General features: G+C 39.5%; 1 protein-coding gene across 3 annotated transcripts in view; it reads right to left on the minus strand.

Annotated features, from left to right (window-relative positions):
* Positions 1-12,827, minus strand: part of pitpnm2 (phosphatidylinositol transfer protein, membrane-associated 2) — a 33,776-nt gene that overhangs the window by 16,267 nt on the left and 4,682 nt on the right. For 2 of the 3 annotated variants that reach the window (XM_079365121.1, XM_079365122.1), the window contains exons 2-8: positions 10,180-10,408; positions 4,275-4,489; positions 2,408-2,529; positions 2,039-2,272; positions 1,308-1,643; positions 1,131-1,226; positions 32-136 (exon numbers count right to left, since the gene is read on the minus strand). In XM_079365121.1, coding sequence (XP_079221247.1) covers positions 32-136; positions 1,131-1,226; positions 1,308-1,643; positions 2,039-2,272; positions 2,408-2,529; positions 4,275-4,489; positions 10,180-10,257 — 1,186 coding nt within the window. In that variant the 5' untranslated portion in view covers positions 10,258-10,408. Of the gene's footprint in view, positions 1-31; positions 137-1,130; positions 1,227-1,307; positions 1,644-2,038; positions 2,291-2,407; positions 2,530-4,274; positions 4,490-10,179; positions 10,409-12,827 lie in introns of all 3 variants that reach the window. The other variant, XM_079365120.1, reaches the window with a different exon arrangement.

A 12,827-nucleotide genomic window follows, 5' to 3' on the forward strand; every position in this document is an offset into this window, starting at 1 on the left:
TTGGATTCTACGTGAGAAAGTTGATGCCTACCGTGTGCTTCATCCACCTCGGTTGTTTCGATCTTGTCCATCAGATCGTTGGAGCTCCACTTGGTGATCCCTTTGGCAAACATCTCCTCATTGTCAGAGAAGCCCTCTGCATAATACACAGGAAAGAAGACCTATACATTACATGAAACTAAGAGAAAGTAATTCTAGAAACGGAGGACTCCTTTTTATGTTTGTTTTTAACAGTCTCCGTAGACTGGTCCCATTAGAAACCTCAGACCCCTTCAGGCTGGTTTTTTTCTTGAATTTGACCAAAACTGCTAAAAAGGGATCAAACCTTTGCTTCACTGTCCATAGACTTTAAGAAAAACCTCCTGGTACCCTGTACATTTTAAGTCCATCTTCTAAGGGCAAGTGTATTTCTTACCAGAGTGACTGTGTGCGAGTGGGTCTATAAAGGTCTTGGAGGGGGCATTCTTACTCAGGATCAGGTAAATCTATTTACTTAGAAGGAAGCTGTTAAAAACATCCAGCAAGTCCTATCTGAGGAACAGATCAGTCATATTAATGTAACTTTTATTTGTAAAGGGACAACATTAAACATGAATGTTGCCATTTGATTTATTGCACCAGAGATAACTTCAAGCTCGTTTACATCTGCAGTGCCTCGGCAGGTCACAATTAAAACAACCACCAGTGAAACTGACACTACAATACACTTCAAACAAGCTTTATTAAACTAACAGACGGGATTTTACAACTAAAACATTACTTTACCCTTACCTAGAATTATCCCATGGTATAAAGCAGAAACACACACGGTATATCAAGCTAATCTACAAACAGAGGTTTTCGGAAGGTTCATCTTTCTTTTCAAGTAATTGAAATAAAGACGGTACACAAAAGAGCGACAGACCAGGCCGACCTGACATCACCCTTGTGATTGTTGCTATCTTGTGAGGCAGGACTGACTTTATATGAATACAAGGCTGAATTCTCTTTACTAAGACTCTATCATGACGGAGATGTCGCTGGTCTGACAACTTGGAGGAGTTTAAAGAATCTTCAGAGAACCATCTGAAAGATTACTCCTCCACTGTCTGTATCATTCTGATACAGGAGGAAATGAAAGAAAGATTTACCGTGAGCGTCAAAGAACTCGTCGTCTGTACTGTCCTCTGAGTCTCTGGCGATACTCTGCATCCTCCACTCTGAGATGTTCTGATGAGATGGACTCCCTGTTCACACAAAAAAAGGTCATTAGAAGATCATTTGTATATGCTGAATAAATGATGCCATTTTAAAAAACGTATCCGTACCTCCTCTCTTTGACGACCTATTGGAGGACCTGGAGGAGGTGGACCATTGCTTGGTCAGCTCCCCGCGCGTCTCCAGTGAGTCTCCAGGCTTTCCCCCTACTCCTCCCTCTGTCTCCGCAGCCGACCCTCCCACCTCGGCTCCCTGGTCCTGGCTCACAGAGGAGCCGTTGATCTCCGGCGCCCCCTCTTCGTTGAGACTGTACTGGGCCATCTTCTTAGCTAAAGCCAGCTGTGTCTCCAGCTCCAGCTGCCGGATGTCCTCGATAGTGAGCCCATACCACTCGTCCTGCCAGCACCACGCCTGTCTGTGAGCCCGAACCATCACTTTGCGAAGACCTGAGAGACACAAACCAGGATTTAGAGGACAGCAAATTTATTTTAGGAGGAACCAAATCAGATTTCTGTGAAATCACTTTTTACAATAAAGACAAAATGTTCTCTCTGTTCGTCAGTTTTTGTCTCTGTGTGAGAAATGAGAGTTTAATCTTATTTATTTTTCTATTGCTTTTACAATATGTGCATTTCAACGTCATTTTGTTTTTACATTGCTCCAAGATTTTTTTCTTTAAAGGGGGGTAATGTCTTAGACTTTAGCATTAAAGAGAAAGAATTGACTTACAAACTAAAGGAGAAAAAAAAGACCCATAAAAGCATCAAAGAGGTAAAACACTTAAGCGCACACGTGCACGCAAACAAACACACACAGCTGCCCTCTATCATACCATACATACCCACGTCATGTATAAAGCGTTCGATCTTGGACTGCATGCCCCAGTATCTGAACTCCACTTTGCAGAGTTTGTAGGCACACATGACAGGACATCGACCCGGATTCTGGTTGATCTCGTCGATCCAGTCGTCTGACAAAGGACCACGTTTTGTCTTAAGGGACTGATAAAGCTTGGGGTCTTCTTCCACCAGGTACTCGTGAGGAGCGATGTAGTCCTTCACAATGTCTATCGGGTCTGAAGAGGGACAAAATCCTAATTATGAATCAGACAAATGCAAAACTGATGTCACAACAATCTGACTGAAAACCTGGTACTTGGTTATTTGGTTAAGCTGATTGAGGTTTTTTTAGCGTGGGATAAACGACTCACCTATGGTTCTTTGTCTCTTTTCAGCGGAGGACAGATTGAAGACATCCACCTGGTTTCCAGTATCTGGTTTATAATATGTTTCAATGTCTATAGAGAATTTCTCCACAAATGGACAAGTATACCTGAAAGACAAAATACAAACATGTTCAGCAAACAGTCAATGGCAAAGAACTCAAGTATGTGGAGGAAGCTGAGAAGAGTTGGTCAACAGTCCTCTTCAGTATCTTCACTACAAGTTATCAATGGATTTAAGGTTTCGGAATCAACTTTGAGAATGACACATTAGTTGCTGTTCTTAAGCTCTCGTACATGGAGTTATAAACACATCACAAGTGATGTCCTTCTTGCAATATTACTTAAACTGCACTGTCGAATTTCAAAACATTTTTGGGTTCCTTCTCAACAAACTTGAAAATGCTTCAGAAGAAGAAAGCGAAAATCAATCAGTTTATCAAATTGGAAGATTGTGTGTTGATCTAAAAGAAATATGCTTCAATTGTTTGTTGAAGTCTTGCATGGCCTCATCACTGAATGTCTTATTGAAACCCTGTTTTCTTGTGAATCACTGTTGTGTATGAATAGTACATGAGGCCCAAAGTGGCAAAGACAACTTCTGGAAGGAAACATCTGAGCACCCAGACTGATCAGATTCTAAGGCCAGCCAGTGTGAAGACAAAGGCAGAAACAATCATCTCTTTTTTCACCCACAGCTGCTTGATCTTGATTAAAGACACACAATTACTGGGCATGAGAAATGCTAAATGTCCTTTAGCTTGTATTGTACTTTTCTAGTCTTCTGACAACTCAAAGCACTTTTGATGCCACAGGTCAAAACTTCCCATTCACACCCATTCATCCATTCAGAAGCTGCTACAGTATGTAAAGTGACCATCAGTGCTAATTCATTCACTCATACACATTCACACACCGCTGACAGAGCAGCTGGAGCAATTGACTTATGGCTGAGGATTGAACCCTTGACCTTCCGGTTGACAGATGTCCGACGCTACCACTGAGTCAAATCCGTCAATGATAAGGTACCAAACACACAAACACATAATGTCCATTTAAACACTCCCTCTCTCTCTCTTGGCAACAGGCTGATGAAGAAAATATATATGAGATGTTCTTCAAACTAATGGAGGAGCTATAAATCTTGAAGTGAAATGCCTCATATCTTATCTATAAGAATCCAGAATCAGTGCCAAGTACATGACATCATGCTTATCTTGAAAAGTAGACTTGACAGGGCACTTAAAGAAATTAAGACATCAGGCGAACATAAAAAAAAATTGGCAACATTGTGTGCAGTTAATGAAAATATGATTATTCAGCTGAAACGGCTCCAAATAAAAAAAAAACTGCTGCCTCAGCAAAAAACAACCAAAAGTTGTTTCATTAGTCAAATTTATTGAAATAAAAGCCCTATAATAAAAACCATTAACACTATTTTATTACTCAAAGGTCAATCCATCAACTGCACCCTGCCTAAAATAAAAATGTTTTTGCGACGGTTGGTTTCAGTGTTGGAGCCGTTTTGCAATAGTATATTTAGAAATGAGTTATCATTTTAAAAATTCTGCTTGGCGAGTCATTTTCCTTTTCAAAATTTTATGTGATTGATTCTAATTAAGAACATGTAATCGCGTCCTCTACAACTTTAATTCTCCACTCCATTATATATCAGCAAGGAAAGAAGAACTCCATTAAATCTAGGCCTAATTTGACCTGATCAACCTTTTAGTCATTTGAACACCAAAGCTTGAATAATGAAAAATAAATTAATTAAAAAAAAAAAAAAAAAAAAGCTCCTCGTTTCAAAGTAACAATCTAAAAACGTGCTGTGAGTCTTATGCGATTGTCTCACCGGGTCCGTGTGTAGGGGTAGGCGTTCCAGGACTCCTCTTCCACTCGTAGGGCAGCTTGAGGCAGGATGGCACAGAACCAGGATGGGATGTGTTTGCCGATGTGATAGACTTTGTGTGTGTACTGACCCGAGCCTCCAGGTCCGTCCTCGTAAGGCTTGTTCTCTAGGATCTCCACCCCGCTGCCCTCGCCGCAGCTCTCTTCCCTGCTCTTTTTCTGCAAAGTGTCAGAAAGACGACAGGACACAGAGGGACAAGGATGAGATGTAGGCCTCGCATGCTGATACTGGAAAGTGTTTGTGCTATTTCCTAATAAAACATACCGTTAGAAAATAGCATCAATACGCTTCACATGTAATCCATTTTTGTAACTTGTCTAGTTTGTACTGTGCAATGCAGGACCAATTGACAATAGGATGTAGTAAAAAGCGGCCAAGTACAGGCAAGTATAAAAACACTTTATAATGTTTTGCACTGTGTGTGTGTGTGTGTATATATACATATATATATATATATATATATATATATATATATATATATATATATATATATATATATATATATATATATATATATATATATAAATAAAGGGAGCTAAAACTTTCTTGACAAGTCGTTCCTGATACTACAATTCTACAATTCATTTAGCGGACGCTTTTATCCAAAGCGATGTACATCAGAGAGTAAGTACAACACAAGCAAGGATCGAGAAAGGAGGAAACAACGACAGTCAGTGCACATGAACAGCTTTAAGTCAGAGAGGAGAATCTGTCTATATATATGTGTATATATATATAATACATATATATATATACACACATAGCATATATATATATATATATATATATAGACAGATCCTCCTCTCTGACTTAAAGCTGTTCATGTGCACTGACTGTCGTTGTTTCCTCCTTTCTCGATCCTTGCTTGTGTTGTACTTTCTCTCTGATGTACATCGCTTTGGATAAAAGCGTCCGCTAAATGAATTGTAGAATTGTAGTATCAGGAACGACTCGTCAAGAAACCAGCTCGTTGTTGATTTCACACCTTTCTGTTTTCACACTGACTCCACAATGGCCAACAGTAATAGTGGTGTGCAGTGTGTGATTGTACATTGCATCATAATGTTGTGGAAGTACAAGATGCAGGACATACAAACAATCAGTAGGAGCTCAACACAGACATGCACACACAAATCTTACTGTCCTGCCTTTTTTGTCCCAGTCCTAAACATTGACACTGTTTTGCCGCTGTTACAACCTCTGATACTGGCTTCGTGGGATTTTTGCAAGTACTACCCTCCTGACAGGAACTTTCTAAACAGGTTAACAATGTATCAGAAACTGATAAAGAACGTAGACTCTGGGGTAAATTCAGCTTTGGTAAGTAAATAAAATTGTTAAAAAAGGGGGAAAATAATTTATTTTGAACAGTGAGGGGAACAAATAATCCTATATTGATAATTAATTTTCCATAAAAAAAAACCAGAGGTAGCAGGTCAAGCCTCATCCACGTTTTTTCCCCCAATTGACAGCCTTCTCTCTGCTTTCCCTCCCTTCACATTAAAACCCCTGACAGCATGACAAAGCGCTCCCGTCTCTCTTTCGGGTCTTGTCTAACCTTGTGAAATTCTCACATGCCCTCACAGATCTGGATGGATGATGCAGCAGAAGCAAAGTGATGAGCTGCGAAGAAAAATGCTGCCGTGTGGAAGAAAAAAAAAAAAGAAAAGAAAAACTGCTCGTCTTTGAGTTCGTTCAGTCAGATTGCACATCTTATTTATACTCTGTACATCTGTTTTTCTCATCCACAAATCCTCCTCAATCATTTTCACCCTTCAGCGCCAAAACAATTTATTTTTCACTGTTGAGTCCAGGACGGCAGACTTTTATAGCAGCTTTTTAAACAGATCAATTATTTTCCTTTTGTCGATGATGTAACCTCCTTTCTTTATACCACAACAGATGGTTTGACCCCTCAGATCCTTTTAAACTGAGTATTTAGTCCTGTTGCTTCACAGGGGGAGTCCTGGAGTTTAAAAACACACCTCTTCTTGGGATACAGCTTAAATCTGCTAGACTCTGATATCTGATGAACTGAAACCACAACTCTTCATATGCATCAGTTTTAGCTCCCTTTCTGAGTGATTTTAAGTACCTGCACAGGTGTGGCTATACAGCCAATTGAGACAAAGGGACACTGGTGGCAGAAGCTAACAGAGTGTTGATTTCCTGGTGTTGATGATGTGCATCTACTGTATGTTTCGCGCCTCAAATAAACTAACATTCCCTTCACACCGCTGTAAAATGGAATATAAATTACCTATATAATTGCACTGTAGTTTTAAAAATTATGGCCTGAGCATGAATCTGAAAAGGTGCACAGACCCTATTGAAATGCAAGGAATTATTATTAAACCTTGATTCTAGTTTGCAAAGGCTTCATCATCCTAATTTGACTCTAGTGTCTACACAATAACTGTCAGATGACTGTATCCTTGCTCCAAGCCGATGATTGAAAAGCTGCTCTATTCCCTCTATTGTAATGTGCTCCAGATCAAGGAACAGCAGCGCGTGAATGCAAATCATGGTGATCATTATTAACAGGCAGAGTGGAGGGAGGGGTGGGGTGGGGGTCAAGAAGGAGAGCTCAGATTGAACATGCAACTCTCTCCTGAAGACTTCAGGGATGTGCTATCAGTAATGAAGGTCAGAGGAGGCAAACAGCTGGAAAATTGCTGTAATCTAGCAGGTAATGTAATTTAGGAGAGGAGCCGAGGCCCTTAAATTACCCTGTGCTGCTGCACCCAGGATCTGTATTAATGGCACACATCTGAGAGCTCAGAGCAAAGAGTGCCGAGTGTTGACTATATACAGCTTCTCCACAGGGAGGTATGGCTCTTTATGAATACACAGTGTGTGATACTCTCTGAAGGTCTTTGATGATATATTTTTTGCAAACATAGACTAAAAGGAAGACTGAGGGTGTAAAGCTAAAATGGAATTGGTCATCAATGGATATAAACTATATAAACACCTTATGTAAATATAACCTTCAGTTCACGTTCTGCCTCTCAACCTTCAGTGTCTCGAACAGTGGAAAGTTTTGAAACCTACCAATGCTGCGCTTTTAGTGTCAGAACCACATCCCATGCATCTTTTAAAAACATCCAGAGTCCAATAGCGACATAAGATTTTTTGTTATGGGATGATTTCCTTTCCCTATTGCATCTAAGAATTGACAGGAGAAAAAAAACAGTGCATCGGTCTGACCTTAGAAACCCTGTGAATAGTGTGTGTGTTGTTCCTCCTGTTTGAAGACATTCTAATGAGGTAATAAAAACATATTCAGATTAACAATTGGCCCCATGCTGTGTAAATTAAAGCATTCAACTCTGTAGTACTTTGAGATTTACGAATGTAAAGTGAAAAAACACCCACAGTCATAATCTTAGCCCCGACATCAACTGCTGCAGTTATTAACATTCATAAATATTCCATATTACATAATGAACATCTGTAGCCATAATTCTATATGATGTGTCAATGCTGTTTGTTTGTTTGTCTCTATTCATCACTCTGTCTCAACACATCACTCTATTTCTTTAAAAGTATTGATAGGGGCTGTGGCAGATTCATCAAACACTTCAAGCACTCCTGTTTATTTAGCAGCAGGGAGATAATTCTGGCATTGAGACTAATTCAACTAGTGTGTGTGTTTACAGTTATGAGATCCCACCAAATCAAATTAAACAGTGAGAGAGAAAACCATATGCTTCCTCCTATCGGGTCTTCCCTCCTGAACACCATCCATGCATACAAAATAATCATGGGTACTGTATTCAGAGATAGATGTTATGTTGTCATGGTTATGGATCCCCCACACACACATCCCACCTCTCTCTCTCTCTCTCTCTCTCTCTCTCTCTCTCTCACCTGCATCACAAACACATTATGGCAGCTACTGCCATTCTGCAGCTGATGTCACTGGTTACTGTGGCAACTTGGTGTTCATCTGTGGTGCTGTAGCAGGAGGTGTGGTCCAGCAGTGGATGTGTTTATGTATTATCAATGACGCGTATATTAAGTGTTGTTATACAGGAGGTTTTGTTGTATTTCTTCAGCTTTTGTTGTTCTTGTTGTTTTATCTTAAATCACTGTGGGTGTCTTTCTTCTATTTAATTTTTTATGAGTTTGAATCGCCTCTTTGCAGAGCTGAAATGTTTTAGTCATGACCAAAGTCAAAGTTCAAAGACCTGACGTAAGAAAAAAGCCACATTGACATAAAAAAAAAGCTACTAGCAGCCTTTTGCAGCACAGTCCAAATAGTTGATCTTAATTTAAGTCCACCTCTGTAAAGGCAATTAGTCAATCATAGTTTTGGATTTGGGCTAGCACTAAGGGGGGCGCTAAGGATGGTCAATCGGATTTCAAGGGGGCACCATGCCACCTCAGAGCAGCTCTCTGGATGCGCCCGTCCACTTCAGAAGCACAACTTAGTGTCTTTATGGCTAAAGTGGCTAAAAGCAGACTAGTGCTGACTTCATGTCACCTTCATTAAATATCCCGTTCAGTAAAAGGCCCAACAGGTGTGCACTGAATTGGCAAAAAACAATTCATGGTTATGCTTTGTTTTAAGTTAACAACAAGATACATTTAACTCCAGAGGACCACCCTGCAATCAGAATGCCAATTACAGGCCTCCTATACCTGGTGGTCTTTTGTTTTCCTCAAAGCACCTATGTCAGTTATATAAGTGAAAACTGCAGACTGTAAAACAAGTTCTCCTTTGGGTATGGATATAGATCATTTCCCTACTGTATATGCTCAGTAAGAACTGGTTCCCAAACAAGCTTCAGAATTTACTTTCTAAACTTGAAAGATGAATGTTTCCCTCAAAACAAACAGAGGACAAACATCATCGATATAAAAAACAATTGTTTCTGAATCTGATTCAGCTCTTCAACACAGAACTTCGACAAATCTTTCTTTTTTCTTTTCATTGCCAAACTGTACTCCTACACCTGCCTACAAGAATCCATGTGATGCACACTAATCAGAATTTATTTAAACATTGCAAGCAGAATTCTTCCCTCATTTTTGCAATGCTATTTTGACCTGCAACATTTAATCATTAAGGGGCAATGATGGCGTAATGGTTACATTGCGCCCCATGTGCGGTGGCTGTAGTCCTCAAAGTGGGCAGTTCCAGTTTAAGTCCGACCCGTGGCTCCTTTGATGTACTCCTCTCATTTCGCGCTGCCAATTTCTTACTCTATTCACTGTCCTGTCTAAATAAAAGGCAAAAAAGCCCCATAAATAAATTGTTTTTAAAAAAAATTGACTGGAAGGATTTTATTCATTAAATGTCCCAAACTTCAGTAATCAAACAAACAACAGAGCTATAAAAAAAAAAAAAGCAGCCATCTGGTGTGTAAAACCTGAAGCCCAAATGAAGTGCATTTAGGCTTTTTATCGGTTTTTGTCTGAGTGAACTTAAGCGCCTATTTTCATTGATTTGATGCCACATTTCACTTGGAAGTATGTATGTCTAAATCACTTCCCACTTTTTTGCAGAATATTAAAGTTGTGCATGTGCAGAAAATTATAAAATGCCACATAATCCCAAACATTAGGCATATGGAGCGCCATCTGTTCTGCAGGACGATGCTGTTCCTGCGACCCTTGAACCAGCTCTCTGCTCCTAATACAGCTCAACACAAAACACCTTAGACTCCTGACCTCCACACAAACCTGAACCTGTGATGTTTCCACATTGTTTCGAAAAGAGGCCAGATATATTACTCTCTGGTGCTACCACACACACTTCCCTCATTAAATCATTCCATGACATCATTAACAGTCTCTTTCTATGTCTAAGTGTGTGATTCTGTTGTGTACAATCACTCACCTGTATCATGTAAAGCTGAGCAATGCGGTACTCCTCCACGCTCATTGGCATGGGGATACGATACTCCTTGATCAGCATGGTTGTGCTTGAAATGAGCAGTGTGTGTGTTTGCGTGTGTTTGTTTCCAGAGGGGGAAGGAGTGTAAAGAGGCAAGACGCTCCTCTTGGTCGGCTTCGTTACCCAAGCAGCATGTTCAGACAGCGAGAGTGGGAGGCAGCGTTAGTCAAACCTGAGAAAGAAAAACAAAATACACTCAAAGAGGGATAACAGGACAAACATACTAGAAAATGTCGGCTTAAGTTTTCTGCATTACTTACAAACCCAGAAGAGGAATAAGCATGTTTGTCCCAAGGATTAAATCCCCCGTACACAAGCCAACACATCCGGTGTGTGTCATAAAGCCCGCCCACAGATCTGTTACAAGGTAATCCACTGACCCAGCAACATCCCTGAAATCCACCAGCAACCTAAATCCAGACTGTGCCACACGCTGAAGAATCAGCCAAGTTGTCAATGTGGTCTTTAAATCCAACTGTTTGTACTTTACAAGAGCATTTAGTCTTTCTGATAACGTTTATGTCAACCAACAATTTTTTTTCCCCAGATACTTTAGTGTTGGTAAAATAATAGTTGTGCAAAAACAAGATGAATATAAAGCATAGACAAATACTCACTTTAAACGTCAGCAAACAGGTCCCTATTTGATCATCAAGCACTTACAAAAAAAAATGTAAAGTTAATTTTGTTTAGGCCACCTTTTAAGTTGAAAGTCAAACATTTACACTCCTTTAGCTTTGTTTTTGGGCTCCACCACCTCCTGAGGGGAGTGACCGTCTCTTTACAGCAGCTGCTAACTAGCTGATTATGTTCACCAGCTAAATTCAATCAATCAATCAATCAATCTTTATTTATATAGTATCAATTCATAACAGGCATTATCTCGAGACACTTTACAAAAGCAGGTAAAGGACCTTACTGTTTGTCTGTTAACATTAACGAAAGAGCAGGTAACAAGACTATGCTCATTGTTATGTTTACAAAAAGCAGGTAAAGGACCTTACTTATGGTTGAATTAAAATTGTAAGATTGCTTAAATTGTAACCTTGTCTGTAGACGGCAAAGTTTTATTGAAGGTGTCTCACTTAAAACAAAGCTATGATCCCAAACAGTAAACATTTGTACAAATGATTGATCTAAGCAGCTTTACGTACCACATGAATCTTTGAAAAACTGCCAGTTTTGTGGAAATACTCAAACTTTATTAACCCTACATTCAATCTTTTCAAGCGTTTATATATTACATACAGTTTTAAATAGTTATAGTTCTAGAGCAGCTCTGAGTCAAATTGGTTGTGGAGGTTGTGTTTTTTTTTTGTTTATGACTTTGTCAGCAGGTTTTAGGGAAAGCTGTTGATTTGTCGCTCATGGAACTTTAGGAGAGGATCACCACACTTATTGTCCAGACTGTAAAAGAAATAAAATCTGCTAGATTAATTAATGGCTGTATTTGCAGTTTTACATATTGTGGAAGAGTGGACTTTAAGTGGTGCATGCTCTTTATTTCTACAAGCCACACAGATTTTTTCAATGACAATACATACACATATCTTTTGTCTTGAAAATTGTTGTTAGGATTAAATTATACATGTATGTACTTGTATCATGATTAAGATGTTCTGGTATTGTTAACTTACTGATTTTGTTTATTGCCAAAATACATAGACATAATCACAATAGATTATTTGCATACATTTTCTTCAGAAGTTTTGACTATTTCTTAAAGAGCCTATCATATAATATGTGTCTACACTACTGTATATGTACAAATAAAACACTATTAAACCTAATGGCTAGCTCTTTCCCTAAAGAAAACTTCCTTCACGTCAATATTTACACGCCTCTATTCAAACAGTAGAGACAGAGTGTGAAGATACAGAAGTCACATGACGAAGACAACTTAATCTGAGACAGATTAAGTCCACTGTAAAGCTGGCGCTGTGATGAAGGAAAGAGTTGTAGTGTGTGTGTGTGCGTGCGTGCATGTGTATAGGTTGCGTCACACAGTCTGTCCATCTGTGCATGATTAGTTCGTGCATGTTTGGTTGTGATGATGCTGCAGCAGATGAACTGTAGAGGTCAGGAGGATCAAATTGGCAGGGAAACCAGCATGGCTACATTAGCTTTTTAACATGAACCTGATGTTAAGCTACATCAGCAGGATGTAGGATTTTTGATGCGGACTGAAATATTGATTTCAATGCTAATGCTCATGTTTCTGACAGGAACAGGTCAGGTAACAGGTAAACCCTCCACTCTGAGGATCATCAGTTTCAAGGGCAGATTAACCCTGACACTTTCTAGAAATGCTTAAAGGTGCATATGTGAAAGAGGCTACAGACACAGACAGAGAGACAGTCGAAGCCATGAGTCGAGCCTTTTGGATTGTTTGTGTTTTTCCCCTTCCATCAGCTTATTGATCCAGCACATCATTGGCAGGTTGCAGACAGAGCAAAATCCAAATGAACTGAATGGACCAAAGAGGATAACTAGTTGACATCAGAATATCATCAGAGGTCATTAATAGAACAAAGCATGCAGATTAGACCCTTCTCATTTAAGTAAGTACGAACACATTCAGAAAACAACTA

This window comes from Symphodus melops (assembly GCF_947650265.1).
Source record: "Symphodus melops genome assembly, chromosome: 16".
NCBI lineage: Eukaryota > Metazoa > Chordata > Actinopteri > Labriformes > Labridae > Symphodus > Symphodus melops.